General features: G+C 38.4%; 1 protein-coding gene across 3 annotated transcripts in view; it reads left to right on the top strand.

The window, feature by feature from the left end:
- Positions 1-24,593, top strand: part of Snx7 (sorting nexin 7) — a 113,993-nt gene that overhangs the window by 76,228 nt on the left and 13,172 nt on the right. The window contains exon 9 of one of the 3 annotated variants that reach the window (XM_052730656.1): positions 4,396-4,897. The exons of the other annotated variants lie outside the window; for them this stretch is intronic. Coding sequence (XP_052586616.1) covers positions 4,396-4,473 — 78 coding nt within the window. The 3' untranslated portion in view covers positions 4,474-4,897. Of the gene's footprint in view, positions 1-4,395; positions 4,898-24,593 lie in introns of those variants that run through there. 3 annotated transcript variants of the gene reach the window in all.

The raw sequence follows: 24,593 nt of genomic DNA, 5'->3' as shown, positions 1-24,593 counted from the left end.
CATTCGTAACAATGTATCCAAAGTTGATTATATGTTATTCTATAGAAGTTGTTCTGTGATTTCCAGTAAACAAAATGCATAACATCTTTTCTCTGCTCCCAGTTGGAGGATGGTGAGGAAATTACTCAATAACTAATGTCTCTTTACCATGTTTCAATAGCCTTAGTACTTTATAAATGAATGTTGGTTCACCATACTAACTGGAATAGATGGTGGCTAGCATGTCACAGCCTTTATTAAACTAGCTTAGTTGAAATACAATATGACAGTGAAAAAAGAGAGAATTTGGTTGAGAACCTGTAGCTGGGGTTTTCTCCAGTCCCGCTCAGACCCAAATAAACACACAGAGACTTATATTACTTATAAACTGTATGGCCATGGCAGGCTTCTTGCTATCTAGTTCTTATATCTTAAATTAATCCATTTCTATTAATCTATACATTGCCACGTGTTGTTTCTCATGGCCGAGGCTTTAGCATCTCCTGACTCAACCTTCCACTTCCTAGAATTCTCCTCTCTCCTTATCCTGCCTACACTACACTTCCTGCCTGGCTATTTATCAATCAATCAGAGCAGCACCTTCACAGCATACAGAAAGATTGATATCCACAGCAAGGACCAGTGTCATTCTTGGTACCATTCAGAGTCTTTATTTAATGTGAATTCTAAACAAAGAAAGCTGCTTGGAATTTCATTGTGACTTTTACCTGGGGGATGGTCAGTTTATTTAAGTGGTAGTTGGGCTGAGTTGTCAAAAAAGATATGCTATTTATCTGAAAGCAGTAAATTCTTTGGATGGTCCGGCAGGGTTAATAGCTGCTGGTTATGGGTGACCTCTCAGAGGAGGGGCAAGAGTTCCACCAAAAGGTTTGCAGGAAAAGTGGCTCTCCCAGCCTGTGTGCTAGGTTGTGGGTCAGACTTCTCATTGTGTTCTTCTGTCATTTTTTACTTATGTTTGGTGAAGCAGACCTGAAACTGAGTTTACGTCAGGAAGAAAGAACATATTCTTAAATAACCAATATTGATTGCATATCTGCATAAGAAGTAAACTCTAGGGTTTTGTTTTTACAGATTTTCTTTCTCAATATATAGAATTCTCATCTATTCTTGGTTTGCTGAAAATTGTTGTCTTAATTGGGAATAGATGACTTTGAAATTTGACAAATGTGCTGTGGGATGTTCTGTATGTCAAATGTGTTGCTAATTAGTCAATAATTAAAACACTGATTGGCCATTGGCTAGGCAGGAAGTGTAGGCGGGACAAGGAGGAGAATAAAGCTGGGAAGTGGAAGGCTGAGTCAGAGAGACACTGCCAGCCGCCACAATGAGAAACAGCATGTGAAGATGCCGGTAAGCCACGAGCCATGTGGCAAAGTATAGATTTATAGAAATGGATTAATTTAAGCTGTAAGAACAGTTAGCAAGAAGCCTGCCATGGCCATACAGTTTGAAACCAATACAAGTCTCTGTGTTTACTTGGTCGGGTCTGACGGCTGTGGGACTGGCAGGTGAGAGAGATTTGCCCTGACTGTGGGCCAGGCAGGAAAACTCTAGCTACACAAATGCTCTTCAGAATCTGTTGAGATGATTCTGTGTTTATGTGGACAGTGATGTTGAGAGTTAATCAAACCTTCATTTCATGAATAAAATCCATTTGCATATTACATATAAATCTTTGATGAGATTTCTGACTTCTCTTTGCTATTTTTTTTTTTAGAATTTTTGTCTGTTTTTCTGTATAAAATCAGTCTAGTTTTCTTCTACAGTGTCTCTGACTTGAGTGAGCTAGAAAGCTCTCCTGTGTCTTCCGTTCCGTTTGTATTTGTACAGAACTGGTATGATGTCTTTAAACATTTCATGGAATTCACCACTGAATTATTTGCAGGGTGAAAATTAACTTTCAGTTTGAATTCCTTTGGGTTATCTTTTTTTCTCTTGCAGTTGCTTTGGTGATTTTTGCCTTTTGAGTAGTTGGCCATTGTTACATTTCATCTGGATTTGAAGGGCCAAGGCACAAAGCTTTTACTGTTGCCTTCTTGAAGTCAGAGGGATCTGAGCTGATGTTGCCCTTTCATCCCTCACTCCTAATAACTCTTCTCATATCTCCCTTGTCCTTGTCACAGTGTGGGGGATCGAACCTAGGACCTTGTGCATGCTAGGCAAGTGTTGTACCACTAAGTTCTATAACCCTGTACCATCTTCCTTTTTCATGAGCAGTAAGGTACTTTAACAGTGTTACTAATCTTCTAAATGATTCGACATTTAGTGCCATTGTTTTTCCTCTGGTTTTCCTATTGTCTTTTATGGATTCCTACTCTGCTTCACCCACACAAACACACACATGAACATGCATGCACATACTGCTGCTTACGTTGGCTTTAACATGTTTGCTGTCAGCTATTTTGCTGTTGCTTTTTGGGTTTTTAAAGTGGAAATTAAATGCATTGATTGGAAATCTTTTCTTCTTCTCTAATGTAGGCAATTAGAATTTCTCAGTTTGCTCCCTTAGTGGTATTTAGTGGTATGTAGAAGTTTTTGATATATTGTGATTTCTTTTTCATTCAGTTAGAATACTTCATTATTTCACTTTTGGTTTCCTCTGTGGTCCAGGGGTATTTAAAATTCTATTTAGATTGCAAATACTTGGAGGGAGGGGCTTTCATGGGTGTTTCTCTTACTCGTATCTAATTAAATTCCACAGTATTCAGAGATCATAATTCATGTGGCTTGAGTCTTGTATGTGTAAATATTATTTGGGACAGGGTCTAATTCAGTAGCCTAGACTGGCCTGAAACTCACTATGCAGCCCAGACAAAGATACTAACAAATCGCAGTTCTCAAGCCTTGGTCTCCTGTGTGTTGGAATTACAGGCATGTGCCACCACACTAGCCTATTGATACTTCTCATGTTCCAGAATGTAGTGCATAAAAGATGTGTTTTCTGGTTTTGTTCTTTAGATATGCATTAGGCTAAGTTGATTGATCATGTGCTTCAAATTTTTGTCAATGTTTTTCTCTCCACACGTTAAACATAAGAGGACCTCAAAACAAATCATAAATATGTTTGCCGTTCTCCTTGTATTGCTCTGTTTTTGTTTAATGTATCTTGAATTTCCAGATTTACTGCTGTAATAGATCATCCTTATCTTGATAAGGATCTTTTTTCTGAAGTCTTTAATACTAATGCAGTATTATTATTTTTCTTTTGACATGTGTTTTGTGCGCGCGCGCGCGCGTGCACACACACACACACACACATCATTTTTCATTTTGCCATTTTTTTTTAAATACTTAAAAGACATTTATATAAGGTACAGGTGAGTCTTAGTTTTCTGTTCACAATTTATCTCCTTTATTGAGATGTGTACTCTATAGACATTTAAATTGACTATTGACAGGATTAAGTTTGAGTGTGTTGCCTTCCTGTTACTTTTTATTCATCTCATTATTTCCCTTTTCTTTCTGGCTTTGGGGGATTAATAGACACTTTTATATGATTTATTTTCCCCCTGTTGTTGGTGTACTATGTGTATTTCTTTGTTCCATAGTTTTAATGGTGTTTTAACCATTAAATATTGAGTCTCACCACCCAGTCCCAGCGCATAATAAATTAACAGATAGCTCTCTCAGAACTCTCGTGCTAGGCAGTGTGTATATGAAGTGTATACAGTGTTACAAACATACATGCCTCACACCTAATGTCATGAGACCCTAAGGCACCTCAACCTGTTTGCATCATCACCGGGTCTAGATGCCAGTGTGCACCTTTTCAGGTCCAAGTGAGTAAATCTCATCTCTCTTTTCTCTTCTGTCAGTGGGATAGCAATGGATTGTTTTAGCAAGCTCTTCTTTCAGCCTTTGATATGTTTTCCTCTTATTTGGCAACAGTAGCTCTCATTAAGAATTAGAATACCAGGCTGGGAAGATGGTTCAATTGGTAAAGAGTTTGCTGCACAAGCATGCACACCCAAGGCAGCCCACATAAAAAGCCTGGAGCAGAGACACACATCTGTCATCCCAGTGCTAGACAGGTGGAGAATGAAGAATCTATGGTGTCTGCTGGCCAGATAGTCAAACCAAATTAGTGAAGGCCATGTTCAATGAGAAATCCTGTCTCAAAAAGCAATATAGAGAGCAATTAAAGAAGATAGCCAATGGCCTCTGTGGAAGCACAATGAAAATGTCTACATCCATGTAAAATGTACCCCCCCCCCACACACACACACACACACGAGGGGGGGATTAAAATATCTAAGAAATGACAGATACTCTCAAGCTGACAGGGGAAGTAGGGCAGCTTGCTGTGGGAATGTGTGTACTGGGATGCATTATTAATCATTTCAATACTGACCAACAACTACAGCTGATCCCTCTCATGGCGTTTCTGTTACACAGTGCCTTGCTACGTGGGAATCATTCCTCGCATCACAGACTGACCTCCCCTTGGAAGAAGACTCTGAAGATAAAATTTAATCCTATCAAAGACTCCTGTTTGATCTTTGAGAGACAGCGTCTATCAACCAAAGTTGTTTTTTTCTGGATTGGCTGTGCCCTTTATAGAGTGGATGACAATTGATTTTGCACTGTCTGGAAAACCAACAACTTAAAAACTCAGGTATTCCAGGTCATCAACGTGAATTTGTGATATAAACATATCTATCTAGATATATAGGTCTATTATATGATGTGTATGCTATAGATCTATAGATCTGTTATATGGATAGATATTTATCTATGTCTATATGGATAGAAAGATTTAGTGTAATTTTAATTTTGTTCTTAAATTCATGTGCTATTAATTACATATAGAGGTTTTTTCTTACATATTTGACTGTGGAACATTACATTTTTCAATATGTTGTAAAGACTTGGTTTTAATAAAATCTTTCATAAGAAATTGGTGTCTATGATGTATTCTTTTTCTGTCAGAGGTCACACCTCTGAAACAGTTTATAACTTTAATTCAATATCCATTATCAAGGATATTATGCATGCACTTTAATGCCACCATAATCTACTTTGATATTAAGAATTTGAAATAAATGTACAAAATGATTGAATATTAATAACAATTGCTTAAAATTTTGTTAAAAATTAAGTAGTTGTTTTCAACAATATAAGATTTTTACAAAGTAGGCTTAAATTATTATTTGTCTTATTATTTAGAAATCTTCATAGAATCTCATTCACACTAATAAATGGATTCTTTTTTTTGATAACTTTCTGCGTATCTTTACAACTCACAGTCACCTTTTATTTTTTTAAGCATATAGCATCTTGAGTCTACCTATTACAAGGCCATGCTGTGGGTGCTTCTGGTCCACAGTGATGAAGAATGTTTAGTGTCCTTTGCAGTAGCACATGGCCTCTTTCAGAAATGGCTTGCTAAAGCATAGGTTTCCTTCACTTTCCTCAAAGCAATTAGCTTTTTATAAAACAAACAAACAAACAAAACAAAACAAATTTAAAAAAAAACAGACCATTGTTTAAGTGGAGTACATACCAATAACTATTACATGGAATCAATGAAAGTCACACTATATTTTGAAAACAGCTGTTACTATAAAACATTTCTAACTTATACAATTGCTTGGAGGCAGGAAGACCAGTTCTTTCTAAAGAGTCCACTCCCTCTTTTCATTTCAGTTTCCTGGAGAAAAAACTAAAAATATGTTACCTTAACCAACTAATCAATCAGAACAGAAGACTTGAGACAGTCTCACTCTGCCATCCTGGCTGGCCTAGGACTTGCTATGTAGGTTAGGCTGTCTAAATTTACAGAGATACACCTGCCTCTTCCTTCCAAGTACCAGGTCATTCCATCGGTAGAATGTTCGTCTTCCATTCATTCACCAAGCCCAGGTGCAATCACTAGCCCCACATAAACTGGTGACGTGGCACAAGCCTGTTATCCTAGTACTTAAGGTGGAGGCAGGGGAATCAAGACTTTCTTTGAAGGTAACATTCGGCTCCATAGCAAGTTTGAAACTAGCCTTTGTTACATCAGACTCTGTTTTAAAAAAAATCTCTCTCTCTCTCTCTCTCTCTCTCTCTCTCTCTCTCTCTCTCTCTCACACACACACACACACACACACACACACACACACACACACACACACACACACACACACAAACTTACTTATCTATGGAGGAGACAAGGCCAGGGCAGGGAGGGTAGCTGTGAGGTTTCACATCTAACTTGGAAACACTGTTCAGTCTGTTCTGTTCACAGATGCAGAATCTCATGATCATTACTTATATTTCTCCTTCTTTTTTCTATTTATTTACTTTGTTTTTTTAAGACAGGGTCTCAGTTTGCAGCTCAGGATGGTCTGGAACACAGAATTCACTAAATAGGAAACATTATTTGGTGTATTTTTCCAAAAGCAGATAAACACAAAGATATATCCCAATATATCCTCACACAAATGAATTTTATACAGAAAAATCATGACTTAATATCTATTCCCTAGAATGAACACATGCACACACAAATAGGCCTTCTTGTACTAACCAAGACTGCCTTGAAGGTAAGTTTTTGTCACTCTGGAACCTGGAATGTGTTTAGGATGTCACATATTCAATAAATGACTTAATTCAAAAATCCCTTTATTCAAAATCTACTATTGCTTGTTTTGAATATTGTTTAACTTTTCATATGTTATAGGTTAATCTATGCTTTAGTCAAAACCTGTTGATTGATTTTTTTTTTAATGCTGTCTGGGTTAGTTTTCTCATATCTTTCTCTAATTTTGTGTTTCTCTTTGTTTGTTTGGTTGGTTTGGCTTTTGGAGACAGGGTTTCTATGTGTAACTCTGGTTGCCCAGAACTCACTCTGTAGACCAGGTTGGCCTTGAACTCAGAGACCCCCTTGCCTCTGCCTCCCGAGTGCTGAGAATAAAGGTGTGTGCCACCACTGCCTGGCTTTTGCTTTCAGTTCTTATTACATTTGAGAAAAGGACAAATCAAACTAAAAAAGGGAGAGAATTAATCCACTCATGTACCCAAGAGGAACTGGACAAAACTGGTTCTGAGCACCCCTGTTTTACCTCTTTCTTTATCCTCATGTCTCTGAGGATCTGAGGATAAAGCAATTGGCTGGTGCCATTGCTTCTCCTTTCCATGAGGCTAAATCGGGGATTCTCAGCTGGGAGCCATTTTGATCCTCACAGGATAGCCAGCAGAGCACAGATGTATTTTTGGCGGTCACACTGTGGGGAGGAGAGTGCTCTTGGCACCAAATAGGCTGAGGCCAGAGATGCTGTTAAGTGCCCTGGAATACCCAGGATAGCCTTTGATAGTGAGGAGTCAGCTCACAGAAAATGTGAGTAGAGCTGAAGGTCAGAATCTTGACTGAAAGCGGAGCAATGGCTCATTGCTCACTGGTTCCCACTTTGCACAGAGAAAGAAAGAGAGTGTCCCTTCCAATTTCAAGTCAGCTGAAAATCCCCAGAGAAAAACTAATTTGGGGGAAATAGCCAAGTCCCTTGTCACCTCCCCATCCATACCTGCCACAGGCCATTTCTTGTGCATAGGAACCAAGGCCAGTTCATCCTTCTAACCAAATACAGCAGATAGGAATGTTATAGCCAAATAAAAATGGTCCAGGTTTGTCAGACCTCATGACAAATGCTCATCATCCAAAAGAAAAGGCATCATTGCCCACAAGAAAGAAGAATCTTGGTCCTGGAGCAAAGGCTCAGCACAACAACCTGTGAGTCCAGTCCAGGGGATCTGACACCCTCTTTTTGCCACTGAAGCCACTAGAAACACACCAGATACACATGCATAGACTCGGGAAAATACTCAGACACATAAAATAAAAAAACAGAAAAACAAAAGGGTAAAGTAATTCCGTCACATGTCCATAATACAATTTTAAATGATCATGATCCATGTAGAATTGCATTACATTTAGTTAATTAACACTGTTCTGATGCCTGAAGTTCTTCAGCAAACAAGGACTAATGTAAAAATGGCTCTTCAGAGAACATGGATGAGAGATTACAAGTGTAAATAAGCCATTAGTGCAGTACCTATAATTACACAGAAAGTCAGTCATAATTTTCTTGGCTAAGAAATAGCACAAGAGTGTGAAATTAGAGCTGTTAGTGTGCTCATCTATATTAAGAATAACCTTTACATTAGATTTGATTGAACATGAGTTTAGTATGCAAAATGCATTCCTATACTAACTACTGAAATGAGATTCCATTGAAACACATCCCTGTGGAGAAGATAATGAATGATAAGGCTGTGATCTTCTCTTTAACAAATAGGTTGAGCTGTGATTATGTTACCATGAAAGGAATAAAGAGGCATGGCTGCATTCCCCATTCCCTAAAGATCAAGTTCAAGCTACTATTTACAGAAGGTTCAAAGTCATGAAATTTTCTGTGGTTAGAGATTTCTTTTTCTGGTTGTCTTAAGCCAGGTTAGTGCCTAAGAGTTTAATGGCATTTGAACACCTTCAAGTTAGTGTCCACACAACTGTAACATGAATCCTTTAATGCATCAATCAATTGCTGAATCCCATAGTCATGTGATGTTTTGACCCCTTTTACAATGCATCTCTTCATTCAGGCGATATGAGACAGAGATGGGCTCTGTTTTGGACTTTAGAAGCAATCGGTTTTAATACATCTGAAATGAAACCTTCACAAATACAACATTACACAGAAATACATTCATGGATAAAGCAGTAGTATTGTAATCATTTATATCCTTCTATGTGACTATTTGCAAAGGACTTAATGTAGCATTTTCTTTCACTTTATTTTTAAGTAGTTTTCATCTTGTTTCTTTTCCTTCTGAGGATAAAGGGGGCAAAGACAAATGTTAAATAGTGATATGACATCATGGGTGGGAAAGAATGCCCTAAAAATATACACTAACAGATGCATATGAAATCTGTATTTAAATGTGCTTTAGAGTCATGTTTTGGCTAATATTCTGGTATTTCACTCATAGTTCTGTGACCATATGAATGTAATGAATTTCCTGCTTTTTGTTATGTTGTTGTCCAAGTTGACCAAATTGGCAGAGAATGGATCAGAAAAAGCAAATCTTGCAGCTTTCACCTTCCCTTTACTATTGGTCCTCAAATGTTGACACGTATCAAAGTTACCTGGGTGTCTTATTGGTGTTCGGATTCTGATTTAGTTCTTCTGGGTGAAATATTTGTAACAACCCTCCAGGGGATACTGATGCTTCCTGTCCAAAGACAAATGTTAAATAGTGATATGACATCATGGGTGGGAAAGAATGCCCTAAAAATATACACTAACAGATGCATATGAAATCTGTATTTAAATGTGCTTTAGAGTCATGCTTTGGCTAATATTCTGGTATTTCATTCATAGTTCTGTGATCATATGAATGTAATGAATTTCCTGCTTTTTGTTATGTTGTTGTTTTCTTTTGAGGTAGGGTCTCACATAGCCCAGGATGGCCTTAAACTCACCATGTAGCCCAGGATTACCTTGAATCCCTGATCCTCCTGCCTCTACCTTTCAGGTTCTGAGATTATGGACATTAGCCGCTATGTCCATTTTATGGAGTACTGGAGATTTAACTCCGAGCTTCATGCATACTGGACAAGTACTCTAACAACTGAGCTATATTCACATTGTTTTCCATTATCTATGTTACAAAAAGACTACTAATAATTGGACATGGTGTTGTATAAAACATGTAGAAGCCTATACATAGTAACAACACAGCTTAAACATTTTTTTTTGTTTGTTTGTTTTGTTTGTTTTTTTGAGACAGGGTTTCTCTGTGTAGCTTTGCGCCTTTTTCCTGGATCTTGCTCTGTAGACCAGGCTGGCCTCGAACTCACAAAGATCCACCTGCCTCTACCATTTTAAAAATGTGTTGGGTGTGATTTTGTGCTGTGTGGGTAGTGTGTATGGGTGTGCATGTACTGTGGAGTGTATATGGAGGTTGAAGGACACCATTTGGGAGTCAGTTCTCTCCTTCCTTCCAACAAGCACCCCAAGGATCACACTCAGGTGGGCAAGTTGTCATGGCAACTGCTTTTATCTACTGGGCCATCTCGGTTCAGAATGAACTATTTACTTTGACCTACAAAAACTGGTATTAAGTTCTACATCAACTTCCCCTTGTTAACTACTAAATATTTTCATTCCCTCAGTGAATGGACTCTGAGATAAGGCAAATGAATGGTTATCTTTATCAAGGTACAGTGTAGTAAAAAAACAGATTTAAACCAGTCTACAATCCCAGCATTCTGGAAACTGAGAAGGAAGAATCATGTATTCTTGATGAGTTTGAGCTATGGAATGAGACTCTGTTTTGGTAAACAAACAAACAAATGGTTCCAAATGTGATGTGCTTTCATCTATCCACATATATAGATATGTGTGATATATACATACATACATACACATCCACACACCAAAAAGTATTTAAGTTCATTTATATGTACATATGTACATGAATGTGTAGCATATATACATGTGTGGTATATAAATGTGCATAGTAATTAATGGGAAACTATGAGTTAAGATTTAGTACAACAAATAATCAAACTGTATGCTTAGCTCCGATTTTGTTTAATTTCCCATTGCTGTGATAAAATTATATAACAAAAGTAACTTAAGGGAGAAAGAATTTATTTTAGCTCACAATTCCCATCATAGCGTAGAATTCATGGAGTCAGTTACTTGAAATAACAAATACTACATTCACAGTGAAGAGCAGAGAGGAATGAATGAATGCACACATGTGTGGTCAGCTCACTTTCTCTAACGTAGTTCAGGATCCCTTGCCTAGGGAACTGTGCCTCCTATAGTAGGTAGGCCGGTCTTCCCAGCTCAATTAATACAATTAATGTAAGATAATTCCCCACAGACATGTCCATAGGCCAACCTGATCTAGATAATGAGAGCCTTTCCAGGTGATTCTGTGTTGTGTCAAATTAACTGAAACTAATCATCCATACTCCTACTTTAGCATTGATCACAATTCCTCCAGGCTTCAAAATGTAGTTAAGTTATTCTTCATATGCTTATTAGTGTGCTGTGCTAAGATGAACAACTATTTATGTTTGCATACTTATGTGATTATTTAAGGCTATAATTAAATATGCTCAAAAGAAAATTTGTACTACCCACAGTTCTAATTTTTATTCTCTTAATGTAAGTCATGGAGAGTAAAGTGATTGTACTTTTTAAACTTTAAAACATGACAGGGAAATCTTTACAAAGATCAAGAGAGCAATGGTTTCTTACTTTTAGGAGAATCATACCAAAACATGCCATTTAATAAATAATCAGAGCTTGTTCCATAAGACATTTGATAATTATGCACCAAGATTTTCTCCTCTTCCTTGAAGTATTGTGGTGACTGGTTTTAAGATTAAAGTGTCATTTGTCTTAAGGGATTTCCTTGAACAATCTGGAATTCCAAATCTCCAGAAGCACTTCACATTAAAATATCACCATTCATGCATCCAATCATTCAATTATTCATTAGTTCCACAAATATCCTTCCACTAATAGGTTCTAGGAATTGTCATCAGTGCTGCTGGAGACAGTAACGGTTAATGAAGCAGCCAGGCACAACCTCGGCAAAGCCAAAAATCTAATGAGGAATAGACATCTAGCAATATGTAATGAATGCAACTCAATTAATGTGTTAATTAGTCCCTACAGTTGCCTTTTTAAAGTATCAAGAATAGGCTGACTTAAGACAACAATCACATAGCAACTGGAGTGCAGAAGTGCAGAAGCGTGAGATCAAAGCTCATGGAAAGATAAGCCCTGCTAATGACTCTGCAGAGGGGTCCCATGCCCTCTTCTCAATTCTAGGACTTCATGTGTGATGCTCATCATTCTTTGGCTGAAAGGTGCATCTCTCCAGCACATAACCTTCTTTCTATGCGTCTTCACACCATCCTTCCTCTCTACATCTCTTTTGTTTTTAAATTTCCCTGTAACAAGAGCACTGGTAATCTTGGGTGAGAGTCTCCTTGTAAGGACCCCAGTCAACTTGATCACTTGCTGAAATAAATCCATCCCCAGGCATTAGAGGTTAGGACTTCAGCATATCTTTGTTTAGAGGGACACGATTTGCTCTGTAACAGTGCAACGTAACTACATCACCAGGTGTTTGTTTTGAGTTCAGCAGGGCCAATGAAAGTAATCTGGAGCATCTATTAAAAACTAAGTGGATGGGGAAGGACTACTGAAGAACCACAGAGTAAGAACCAAGGGACCAGGAGAAAAAGGGAAGACCTGGAAAAGACTGAAACACCACATGCAAAAGTTCTGTAGTAGGGGGGCGGTGGTGGCGCACGCCTTTAATCCCAGCACTCGGGAGGCAGAGCCAGGTGGATCTCTGTGAGTTCGAGGCCAGCCTGGTCTCCAAAGCGAGTACCAGGAAAGGCGCAAAGCTACACAGAGAAACCCTGTCTCGAAAAACCAAAAAAAAAAAAAAAAAAAAAAAAAAATGCCGGGCGGTGGTGGCGCACGCCTTTAATCCCAGCACTCGGGAGGCAGAGGCAGGCGGATCTCTGTGAGTTCGAGGCCAGCCTGGTCTCCAAAGCGAGTACCAGGAAAGGCGCAAAGCTACACAGAGAAACCCTGTCTCGAAAAACCAAAAAAAACAAAAAAAAAAAACAAAAAAACAAAAGTTCTGTAGTAGGGAAAATATTGATGTGCAGAAAAGAGAAAAACAAAGTCAGGGCCAGGGTGATGAATTAGGAAGCAGTAAAACAAGATGAACTGTTAGGTCTTGCTAGACTTCATTTAGGAATTGTGAGTAATTAGCAAACTTCAGCTAAAGATAATATGTTTACAAAGGATTAATCAGTGTGGATTTTATTACTGCAAAAAAAAAAAAAAAAAAAGCATGGCATAGAGCATGGTTCTCAACCTGTGGGCCACAACCCATGTGGGGAGTCAAATGACCCTTTCACAGGAGTTGCCTAAGACTATCAGAAAACACAGATCTTTGCATTACAATTCATAACAGTAGCAAAATTACAGTTATGAAGTAGCAACAAAAATAAGTTTGTGTTTGTCAGTCACCACAACACAAGGCGCTGCATTAAAGGGTCACAGCTTTAAGATGATTGGAAGTGTGTCCGACTCCATGATGGACAGTCCAGAGATACCATTCCCCAGTCCTGTGGGTCAGCTGCACAAACTAAAGGCTGAATATTACGGTATATCTATATGCTTGTGCCCAGACTTCATAGGTAGCTCAGCTTGCCAGCGGAGGAATCTACTGATTCTTTCACCCATTTTTCAGTTCATTAAAATTGTCATTGGAGCCACTTAGCTTTGCTTTTATAAATGGTTTAAACAGACCACAGAGTGACAGACAGAAGAGAAACACTTGCTCTTTCCTTCTTTCTCTTAATTTTCCTTTTTCATGTCTTTCTCTTGCTGTGGAATGCACATATATATTTCTACCCTCTTGTAAAGCATCCTGTCTAAATGAAGCCAAATTCCAACGTGACAGGAAAGGGTAAATCATGTTTAAAAGCAATAAGGTTTTTTTTGAGGGCGAACTTTTTGTTTAATTATTATATCACAAAAATATAAAGAACTCAGGATGGCTTGATGGCATAATTTGCATCCTTTGGTGAACTGTAAAGTGCTAAAATAGAAAACGCAATGAAAGAACTGTAATTATCCACTTCCAAACTATAAGATTGAACTTAATAGCTGCATTTTCTTTTTTCCCAGAAGGTTTTGCTTGGATTTCTTTTCTAGCAGGTGAGATTCTCAGATATTTCCTTCAGAAATATGTGATGACAATCACCACATGTTCTACTTAGAAGTTAGGATTTTTCTCTTCCCAGGCAAAGAGGTTACAAATACTAAAAGATCTTTTGGTGACTAATTCAGTCTTAGAGAGTAAAAAAAATAATAATAAAATTCCCCTAAAACAAGTGAATATTATAATCCTCCCCATCTGAGAAACCCATGGCATCAGTCATGACACAGAGTTCTAAATGTTGCAGAGAGCAGTGGAGTAAAGCGAATTCAGGGCCTGCATTTTCAAAGAACTTGTTTGCAGGGTCGAAGCCAAGCTTTCCTGCTGGTGTCCTGTGGAGTAACACAACATTCTGTTCTCTCCATTTCTCAGAGATTGCTCTGTCACTCTCTTAGAAGTCCAAATTAGTTTTCCACAAAAGGCCTCATGTTTTCATTTTAGAACAGGCCCCACAGATTATCTACTGCATCTTGGTCTCAGGTCTTTGAAAGCAAAGTTTGGCTGAGAAATATTCATATCCTCCTTCTGTGCTTCATCTCCTCAGTTAAATGGGGTTTTGAATGATTCTTCTTTCTCCTTTTGACTTCTTGGCATATCATGTATGACCTGACACCTCTACTAACAGCACACAGGCATTGGATGTCAGAGTCCTTCGTTACCTCTAGATGGACAGATAGACACTGTAGCCAGAGTTCTCTGATACATAGAGGGGATGCCATGTCCCTGTCCCTCAATACAGTTCCATGCAAAGTAGCATTATAGAAATAAAAATTAAAGAGAATTACTTAACAGAGCACAGGAACGTGACTGCAACACAAAAGTAATTATTCCTTTATGGATTTAAATTAAATTTTGACTTGCCATTTTAAACTACATGCACAGGTAGAGGGTCACTCACTAATAGATTACAAATCTTCAGTACATAGGAAGAAGATCTGTGCACAGCTGTACTTGTTATAGAGTAATTTATAGAAGGATACTGGTTCATTGATGTTTTTCTGATGTAAAACTTCCCTCCTAGGATTGGGAAATGGCTCAGTGTCCAAAACATGAGGACCTGAGTTCAAGCCTCGCAAACCCCCATAAAAATCCAGGCATAACCACAGGATTGTCTATAACTCCATCAATGCTGGGAGAGGAAAGCCTGGTGGCCACCAGCCTACCTTCTGGTTCAATGAGACACTCATTTAAGGGAATGAGGCAGAGAGTGATACCCAAGTCCTTCTCTGGCTTAACCCCACCCCCACATAGTGAAGATATTTTGGTTCTCTACTTTCCATCACCAGCCATGGATCTTCACACCTTGATTACTAACTAAGGATGCTTCTCTTCCTCTTCAATTGTCCTCTTTGTTTTGAGTAAATTACACCTCTAGCCATTACTGCTAAAGTCAAAGAAACATTTGTCAAAAACTTCCAACTCAAACCTTTCCTCAGAAGCAACTCTGGCCAAAGTTGAGAACTCTCAGCCCCCTCTTCCTAAAATGGTCCAGAATCACAATGCTTATCCTGGCCTCTCAGTTTGCATCTTGGTCAGCAGTAAACCTCACTCTTTGCACACAAGCCAGTTTGGGCTTCTGAATCACTGGCATTTCTTAGAATTTACCTCTTTAAGTAAAATTTTCTAAGAAAAATTCCAAAATATTATTAAAAAAACAATTTCCTCTTGGGACTGGCAAGATGGTCCAACAGTTATGAGCATGAAATGTTCTTACAGAGGATTCAGTTTGGGTTCTAGCACCCACCTGGCATCACACAATTACCTGTACCATCATCTTTAGGGACTCCATTTCCCTCTTCTCTCTGAAGACACTGGCATTCATATAGCCGCATACAGACACACAGACACACATAACTGAAAATGAATATCTTTTAAAACATCTAAAGCATTGCCCATGTTTTTCTTCTTTTTAAAAACATGACAATATTTCACCTGCAGCTAGGCATCTCCTAGATCTTAATGTTAGACAACTACTGAAGAAACTGATTGACAAAGTTATTATTAATTATTGGACACCTAGAGTACAAGCATGATCAAAAACTGCAGAAGATTTTAATGTCTAGTTCTGTATACATGACACCCAGACACTCTCTTAACTAGTGTTTAAGAATGAAGTTGAGATGTGGAGTTTTTAACAAATCATCTATGTGAACTTAGGCAGTTTTATTATAATGTCTCTTAGTCTTAATGTTTTAAAATATCATTTTGCTTTTCTATGAAAATATTGCATTAGTCTTCCATGGCTTCCATAACAAAACATAAAATGTCTGCATGGCATAAGCTCAAGATCAAGGTGACAGCAAGTTTAGAGTCTTCTAGACCTCCAGAAAAACCGTCTTCTCATTGTGAACTTGCATGACTATTTCTATTCAGTTATAAAGCATCTTGTTTAATGAAATAATGTACAAAAGCTCAGATGCAGTGCCTTTCAGTGCCTGGCCAGCAGTCTCCAGGAGGTTTTAACACATACCTTGAGTTACTGTCCATAGGAGGTGCCATTTCTCCCATGGGTCCATAGCTCAATTACAAACAGGAGTAGTGACCCTCCTTCTTTTTGTCCCTGTGTCCTTATTCCTGATTAGCATAGAAGTTGTAGTCTCAAATAAGGAAGTGTTTGACTGGGCATGTTACAATGAATGGTTCCATTGAACCAGAGATGGGGACTGCTATGCAGACATTGTGGGTTCATTCCATTTGTGAACCCATACACAGAGAAGGAGTTACTATGGAAATGACTAATCCCAGTACCCAAGAGAAACTGTGTTTGTTTTGTTTTGTGTTGTTTTGTTTGTCTCATATTAACTGTAAAGAATATGCCTGGAGTACATGGGCTTCTTAGAGTATGTCTTATTCCCTTCATGCCCAGTGACCAAGCTCAACACAAAGCTCTAACAAACCAATGGAAGAAGGACTCCTAAAGACCCAGGACCTCCAGGAATGACCATTTGTGTTATACTGCCAATGGCAGAACATTACCAGCTTCCCAATGCTTCATGAAAGCATGAGGGATACAGAATACTGATGATCAGTTACATAAATAAGGGCTGTAATTGCTGTGAATATTTCTGTTAGGTTTCTACCAATACATTTCCATGTTTATGCATACATACACTATCATATTATAGATAGGGCTCTAAAGATGACTCAGTGGGTAAGGGGACATGTGGATTAGTGTTTTTGTCAATTTAACAAAGAATAATCTGGAAAGAAGGAACCTCAATGGAGAAATTCCATCAGATTCATCTGTGGACACATTTGTGGGGCATTTTTCTTGATTAATGATTGATGTGTGAGGTCCCAGACCATTGTGAGTGGTGCTGTCCCTGGGCTGGTGGTCCTGGGATTTATAAGAAAGCAGGCTGAGCATGCAATGGCCACAAGCCAGTAAGCGGCATTCCTCCACGGTGTCTGCTTCAGTGCCTGCCTCCAGGTTCCTGCCTTGAGTTCCTACCCTAACTTCCCTTCATGATGGACTGTAAACTGTAAGATTAAATAAATATTTCCTCTCCAAGTTGTTTTTGGTTGTGGTGTTTACCACAGCAATAAGAAGCAAGCGAGGATGCGGTGCTTGCTGCTAAGTTCCACAATCTGAATTTAATACCCAGGACTCACATGGCAGAAGCAGACAACAGACTCTTACAAAGTGCCTTCTAACCTCCATACATGTATTCAACATGCATAAGTACATAGATAAATGTAATGTTTTATTCAGTCTTTCTTTCCTCTTACCATCTTATGTAACGTAAGATATACTGACTTTATATAATGATATTTATGTATTATTAACTTTATTCATAGTATATAGGTTACAAGATATCAAGATGTTTACAGGAATGAAGCTCATTCAGGATCTCTGGGATGACTCTGTGACACAGACTAGTTAAGAATGTTGTCTTTGAGAAGTAGATGTGGGAATAATGGGTTGATACTATAATGGACATACAGTAAATGAAAATGCTCTTGGCGAAATTCTCTCCTATGTTTTTAAGAACAGTGAAGTGACCAGAATGGCTGAAAGAGAATGGAAGAGGGAAGAAGAGCTGGGGTTGAAGTTGGCATCAGAGTTGTCACTAGCCATAGATCAGATAATATGTCCCCTGCCTTCTTATCAGATTTATACTAAATGAATTTTGGGCTTAAAATATGGAAGTAAAAGATGTTTTAAAAGTCCATTTATCCTTCTCAAAATGACCATGAAAATACATTCCATAAGGTTACAACTTTTGAAACATGCAATGTATGGTGAAGCATCTTGGTATATTAAGTCAACTAAAAATGTAGTTATTGATGCTTTATATTAACTAGATAAATAGATAGATAGATAGATAGATAGATAGATAGATAGATAGATATTCCACAGTTTTATATTGATGTACCATTTTTCCAATATTAGACAAAAAAAGTTTTGAGTATGTGTTCCCATCAGCCACTCTCATTAATGGAAATGTTAATGTTGGAAAAGGGAAAAATTTTTCTTCTCAAGCATTCACTGATAGATATTTTTCTCCTAAGCATAGGGCAAGAAATAAGAACACCGAAACAATACTCAGAAGAAAGCAGATGCCAGAGACTTAACACCTGAACATTTTAAATAAAAAGGCAACTATGTGAATTCACATTCCTGACTAGTATTTATATTACATTTGAGAAAGCTTACTCTAATAGGTACTTGTATGACTTGCATTTAGACAATTATTACAATACCGAATCTAGAGCAAGAGATGTAGAGTTCCATGAGTAGAGTGTCTGTCATATAATGTATAGTGTCCTTCACTTATGTTGATGTAAACACCTTTGTCCCTGTTGGGAATTATTGTATAATCATGACAATATTAACCATCATAGAGAGACAAAAGCCTTATTATAGTTAATGTATTCTGTTGAGCGTTCAGAAATCTTCCATGGAAGTAGATAACAAAGAGTCTAATGTATAATCTTGTTGTGAGTGGGAGGTTATACATCGAGAGCTCTGACACCCAGTTGTTAGAAGATCAGGAAAACGCAAAGCTCACTGAAAGGCTAATTGTATTTTCTGTCACATGTGGCACAGCAGTAGAAGAGAGGCCCACTGTGTGGAGAGCACTCCTTCTGGAGGCTGAGAGCTATGCATTTTGCAGTATAGCCAAGCAAATGCTAAAAATAAGAACTAACTTCTGTCCATCTTCCTCTCCTTCATTCCGTCATGGAACAAACCATTCACCAAGACCTTTAAGAGTAAGTTAGAGGAAAATAAATTTACATGCATATGCTGTTCTTGGTTCTAGTCCAAGAAACAAAGGCACTTCAAAAAAAATATTTTCATCTGCGGGGTGTGTGTGTGTGTGTGTGTGTGTGTGTGTGTGTGTGTGTGTGATGAATGTGCAGGTGCCTGAAGAGGCCAAAAGATGAGTCCAATAGCCTGGAGCTGGAGTTACATGCAGTTGTAAGTCACTCATCACAGGACCTGGGATCCAAACTCTCATTCTCTGCAAGAGCAGCAAGGGCTCTAAACTGTTGAACCGTCTCTGCAACACACAAGGACACACTTGACACTGAGGTGATGAGGTGACTCTCAGAGTTTCCTCTTTTAGCACTTCATTTCCTCCATTCAACTGCTGCATTGAGTTTTCAGAAAACACAATCTCACCCAGTCTCAGACACCACTGGGTCTTTGTCAGCACCACACTGACATGGGCAATCCAATGACACTATTCTCAAACTCATAATCCTTTAGGAATCCCATGACCCTAAATAAATCTAGAAGAAGCTTGGTAACAATATGGTATTGATTGTGGGATGACACGTATAATGCTTCACACTTGATGGGTGACAACTTCTTCCATGGCCGCCTCAATAAATCTGTAAGCAACAAGAAACATCATTTCTACCCCAGAGGCTAGCCAGTGACAAATGCACATAAAGAAACAAAGGCTGTTGCAATCCGCCTTGATTTTTATAGTAACAATGGTTTTTATTTTTTGACAGTTTGCATGTGATCAATCCTTACTCCATATTATGAGCCAAGACAATCATAATGTTTTCTAAGATAAAGTAAGTCTTAGACATTAAAATGGCTTTTATGATTTCACCCATCTATGTGTTTCATTCCTAAGGCCATACCCAGAATTTCTACCTTAAGCTGCCTTCCATAGTCTAGGTATCCAAGATTTATTATTTTATTTTAATCAACATAGACAACTTTGTATTTCCCTGAATTGTTAGACCCACCATGATGGGTAGCTGTGGAGTAGCGGAGACAACCCGATCTCTGAAATCACTTCATTTTTCTGAGATAATCACAAAAGTGGAATATGAATTATTTGACTACTGAAGTATTTCCTAACTTCACAATTGTGTAGATCCATGAACTACTGAGATTGTAAGTAACTTGCACTCATACCCAAGCCCACAACTTACTTATGGTGTTTCCTTCCTAACACTCAGTCCAGCCTGTGTTACTTCTTTCTTAGAAATATAATGAGGAGAGACATTGGACTAGTAAATGTATATCCTCAGTGCGCCTTTAAATCTAACAGGTTGAAAAGAAAAACATTCTCAAAACAGTTTGGTTTCATACTTAAAAAGCTTTGTCAATGGACTTAAGTCTATTATAAACAAATTCTTGAAAAGTAAGTTAAAGTAGGCACATTATCACTGCAAGGCTAACTGACATTTCAAAGACAGTAAGTGCCAAGGTATGCTCTATAAATGCAGAATGGGAATACATTCTAGTTTAATTCCCACAGGCACCTACACCACGGGGTGTAGGAAAGGCTTGTTGCTCTTACATTTTCAGGCTACATTTTGAATGTGAAGTGCTTCTGAAAGGCTCCTGTTCTTGCTTTCCACTATGACGTACTGTAACACTGTAACCCCCCAAACCAGGAGAATGGCAAAGCCTTTGCCATTCAGCCTCCCTTGCCCTGTCTTTGTCATTATTGTTGTTGTTTTTAACTAATAATCAGGTGTGTGTTCCTCTTAGGCTCAGCTCTGTGGTTCATAGAAGAAAGCCATTCATTATCCTGAAAAGTGCATGGAAGCAGAAAGCAAAGAGAGAGACAACTGGCAGAGGGTATGGAGGTTGGGGTTTCATTACCTTCTTCAAGCACATGCCTTCATGGTCTATGACTTCCCATGTCTGGGCACTAGTATTTATCCCATGAACCTTGGAAGGATACTCATGCAAGCTTTAGCTGGAAGAAGGATGGAGTGGAATCTTGTTGAATGCAGTCTTATGAGCTTGAGGTTCCTGTCTCCTCTACTGTCATCCACACTAAGCAGTTCAACCTGAACCACATGTTTATAAGCAAAATAATAATGATTCCTTTGTGTGGAATAGGAAGAAGTATCCAAATAGCCACTTTGTTGATTTTATTGGTATTTGCTGAAGTGAGAGCTCATTGACAATTTTAGTTCTTTAATTTGAGTATTCAGGGAAGTTTTTACAAGTGTAGTGGCAGAAGCCTTTAATCCCAGTGCTCAGAAGATAGAAGCAGCTAGATCTCTGAGTTGGAGGTCAGCCTAGTCTAACCAGTGAATTCCAGTCCAGATAGGCATACAAGGTGAGAGTCTGTCTCAAAAATAATTCATTATCAAAGTATACTTTAAAATAAAGAAAGAGTATGTGTACAGAAAAAATTGTAAGTGTTAAGATTTTATTGAAAGTGTGCTGTTAGAAATATTTAGAAAGACATCAGTGTTAATGGACATGGAAGTAGGAGTCCTGAGGAAAAAATAAAAGGAGGAATAGAAGTTTTCAAAGGCAAACTGAAACCCTTGACTGAACAGCCTATCATTGGTAATAATGTTATATTGATTTTAAGATAAAAACAATTAAAGCATATTTTCACCAGGCCTTCTTTTGTCTAGTGTTATGAAATGTTGAAATGTGCATAGTGGATCATTTACTTATGAAAACTGAGATACAATAATTCATCGTCTAGAGAAGTGTATGGTGAAACAAAGAAAGGACTGCAGTTCACTGTGGAGTATGGTAGGAGCTTGGCATCATCTCAATGGTGAGACTCTAAGAACAGTTAGTGTTCATGATTCAGATTGTGGTGGGAAAACGCTACGACTACTGATATTATTAATCTAAGAATAGGATGGAAAAAATCAGCAAATACAAAATGACTATTTCCTCTTCTTTGTTCCCTGACTGACATTTCTAATCAAATGTCGAACTCTTTCCCATCAGGGCTCACATAGGACCATTTTAATCCCATATCAACAGAGAGACTTTAAAGCTTTTTAGTATGACTGCTGGATGTGAGAAGTAATGAGGCTTCAGTCTTAATCATGATTGCTTATAGAGCTGTAGTGAAATAGACATAAAATATTGCATGCTAACATATACTGTTGGGGCTTGAGAACTGGCTCAGTCAGTACAGCATTTGATCTTCAAGCCCAACACTGACCTTTCTCCCTAATACATAGATGTGCATACATAATGACACATACATATTAAACATGAACATACACATACACCATAACAAACACACACACACACACACACACACACACACACACACACACACACACACACACACACACTGTGCTAGGCATTATTGTAGGGTCAAAGGGCCAGCCAAAGAAATACACCCTGACCCTGAAAACAGAACAAGCCAAAGAAACACACCCTGACCCTGAAAACAGAGCCAGTAAAAGAAACACACTTTGGCCTTGAAACCAGAACCAGTGAAAGAAACATACATTGGCCCTGAAATTAGAGCCAAAAGTCTTAAAAGGGCCAGTGAAAGAAACACACTTTGGCCCTGAAATAAGAGCCAAAGAAACACAGTTTCTCTGACCAGTTGCCCACAAAACTAACTAATTCCTGAGCAGGAAAGCCAACCAATCCCTGGACATGAAATCCAACCAGTCTCTGAGCTTGATTGAAATCTGACCAATTCCCACTCTAAAAAACCTTCACCCTGGAAGAACTCTACCCCTAAGAAGCCCTATATAAGCCCTGTGCCTGTTAAGTTGGGAGCTGCCCTTTTCCACCCTGGCAGAGGCAGCCACTCCTGGATTCCTCCTTCCCAAAAAATCTCTTGAATGAGTTTTGGGTGAATACCTTCTTTCACGGAGCAGAACAGAGAAGCTACGGACATCTCTACTGAGAAATTTCCTTAGTGTAGCAGAGCAGAGAAGCTACAGACATCTCTGCTGGGAAACTCCTTCACTGGAGTTGAGCAGAGAAGTAACAACTTTCATCAGAGCAGAGAAGAAATGGACATCTCTGCTGGAAAACTCTCTTAGCAAAGTGGAGCAGAGCTGAGCTGTTACAACTTTCTAGGAGAGGAGCAGGATTGCTACATCCTGAGGAGAGAATTTCCCCCAACCAGAACACAGCTGTAGGTATAGCCTGACTCCCTGACAGTCAGGATACCTTTTTCCTCAGAGCTGTAAGTATCCAGGATACCTTCCCTTCAAAGCTATAGGTATAGCCTGGCTTCCAACAGTCAGGATGCCCTTCCTTCCCTTCAGAGCTGTAACACTTGCAATTATTACACACACACAAAATGATTTGTTTACCTATGGTTTAAGTTATGACATTTATATTAGCAAAGACTTTCAAACACAACCTAGAAGTTTTTTTACCATAGTCAGGCTTTTTGTTACAGTCTATTTATCATGGTCATTATTCTACATTATATTTCATGTTAAAATTAAATCAATTTGACCTACACTTGCCTCTATATTTATGCAATAAAAATTGACTCAAATTACCTCTGCTATATAAGATAAAGTTCACCTTTGATTTATGTGCAAAGAAATTTATAAATATATTAGTAAATTAATAAAATTCATTAATAAAACTATACTACTGATGTTTCCTACATCTCTAAATCCAAACTGTGCATTGTGGTCCCTGATTCCAAACTGTTCTTAGTAACTGAACTTTGTTCAGCTTTGCCCAGTGATACTACCATTGAGAAGGATCAGAATATGGTTGTCTTTGTGTGGAAAATTGAAAATATACACAGACTGATAGACAGAAGCTACACTTGGCATCTAATAGTAAGTAGACTATCTTATGAAGTCTCAGTAGCATCTTCTTTCAATCTCTATCTGAAAAGCTGCCACTGAAAGCTGCTGTAGCAAAGCCTCCACTGAAGATGCTGAAGACCACACTATGTCAGTGCACTATCAGAAACAGTGACAATCTCCTTGAGTCCGTTCCCTGAGTAGACCAGTCAGATAATCCCAAATGGGCCCTGCTATGGGATGTCTTTCTTTATGCTGTGGATATGTGTTGCTCTGACTGATTGATAAATAAAGCTGCATTGGCCTATGGCAAGGCAGTTTAGAGGCAGGTAGAAATCCAAGCAGATAGACAGGAAGAGAAAGGACAGGCAGAGAGTCTCCAGCCTGCCGTCCAAGGAGCAGCACATAATGGCACACAGGTAAAGCCACGGAACACATGGCAACATATAGATTAATAGAAATGGGCTGAGTTTAGTTATAAGAGCTAGCTAGCAAGCAACTTGAGCCATAGGTCATGGCCATACCATTTGTAATTAATATAAGCCTCTGTGTATTTATTTGGGTCTGAGCAGCTAAGGGGTATGGCAGGACCGCAGAAACCTTCCAGCTACAGGGTACTTGGTATATATACATAAAGTAGGCTCCTACAACACAAATTGATCTATTAGAAATATGGACTATTCATAAATATACTCAGCCAAGATGCAGAAGTTTTGTGGTGTTTTTGTTGTTGCTGTTTGTTGTTTACCTTTTACTCATGTTTATCATTTAGATAAAAAATAAATCAGTAGCTATTTATGCAAATAGTAGATACACTATTGGAGATGTTCATGACTTTTCATGGTATGGAAACAGAAGTGGTTTCTTATTGGTGA

Source organism: Peromyscus californicus, unplaced genomic scaffold, assembly GCF_007827085.1.
Source record: "Peromyscus californicus insignis strain IS unplaced genomic scaffold, ASM782708v3 Scaffold_9__1_contigs__length_137607984, whole genome shotgun sequence".
Classification (NCBI taxonomy): domain Eukaryota; kingdom Metazoa; phylum Chordata; class Mammalia; order Rodentia; family Cricetidae; genus Peromyscus; species Peromyscus californicus.
The sequence above is the reverse complement of the archived record's forward strand: the minus strand, read 5'-3'. Positions and strand labels throughout refer to the sequence as shown.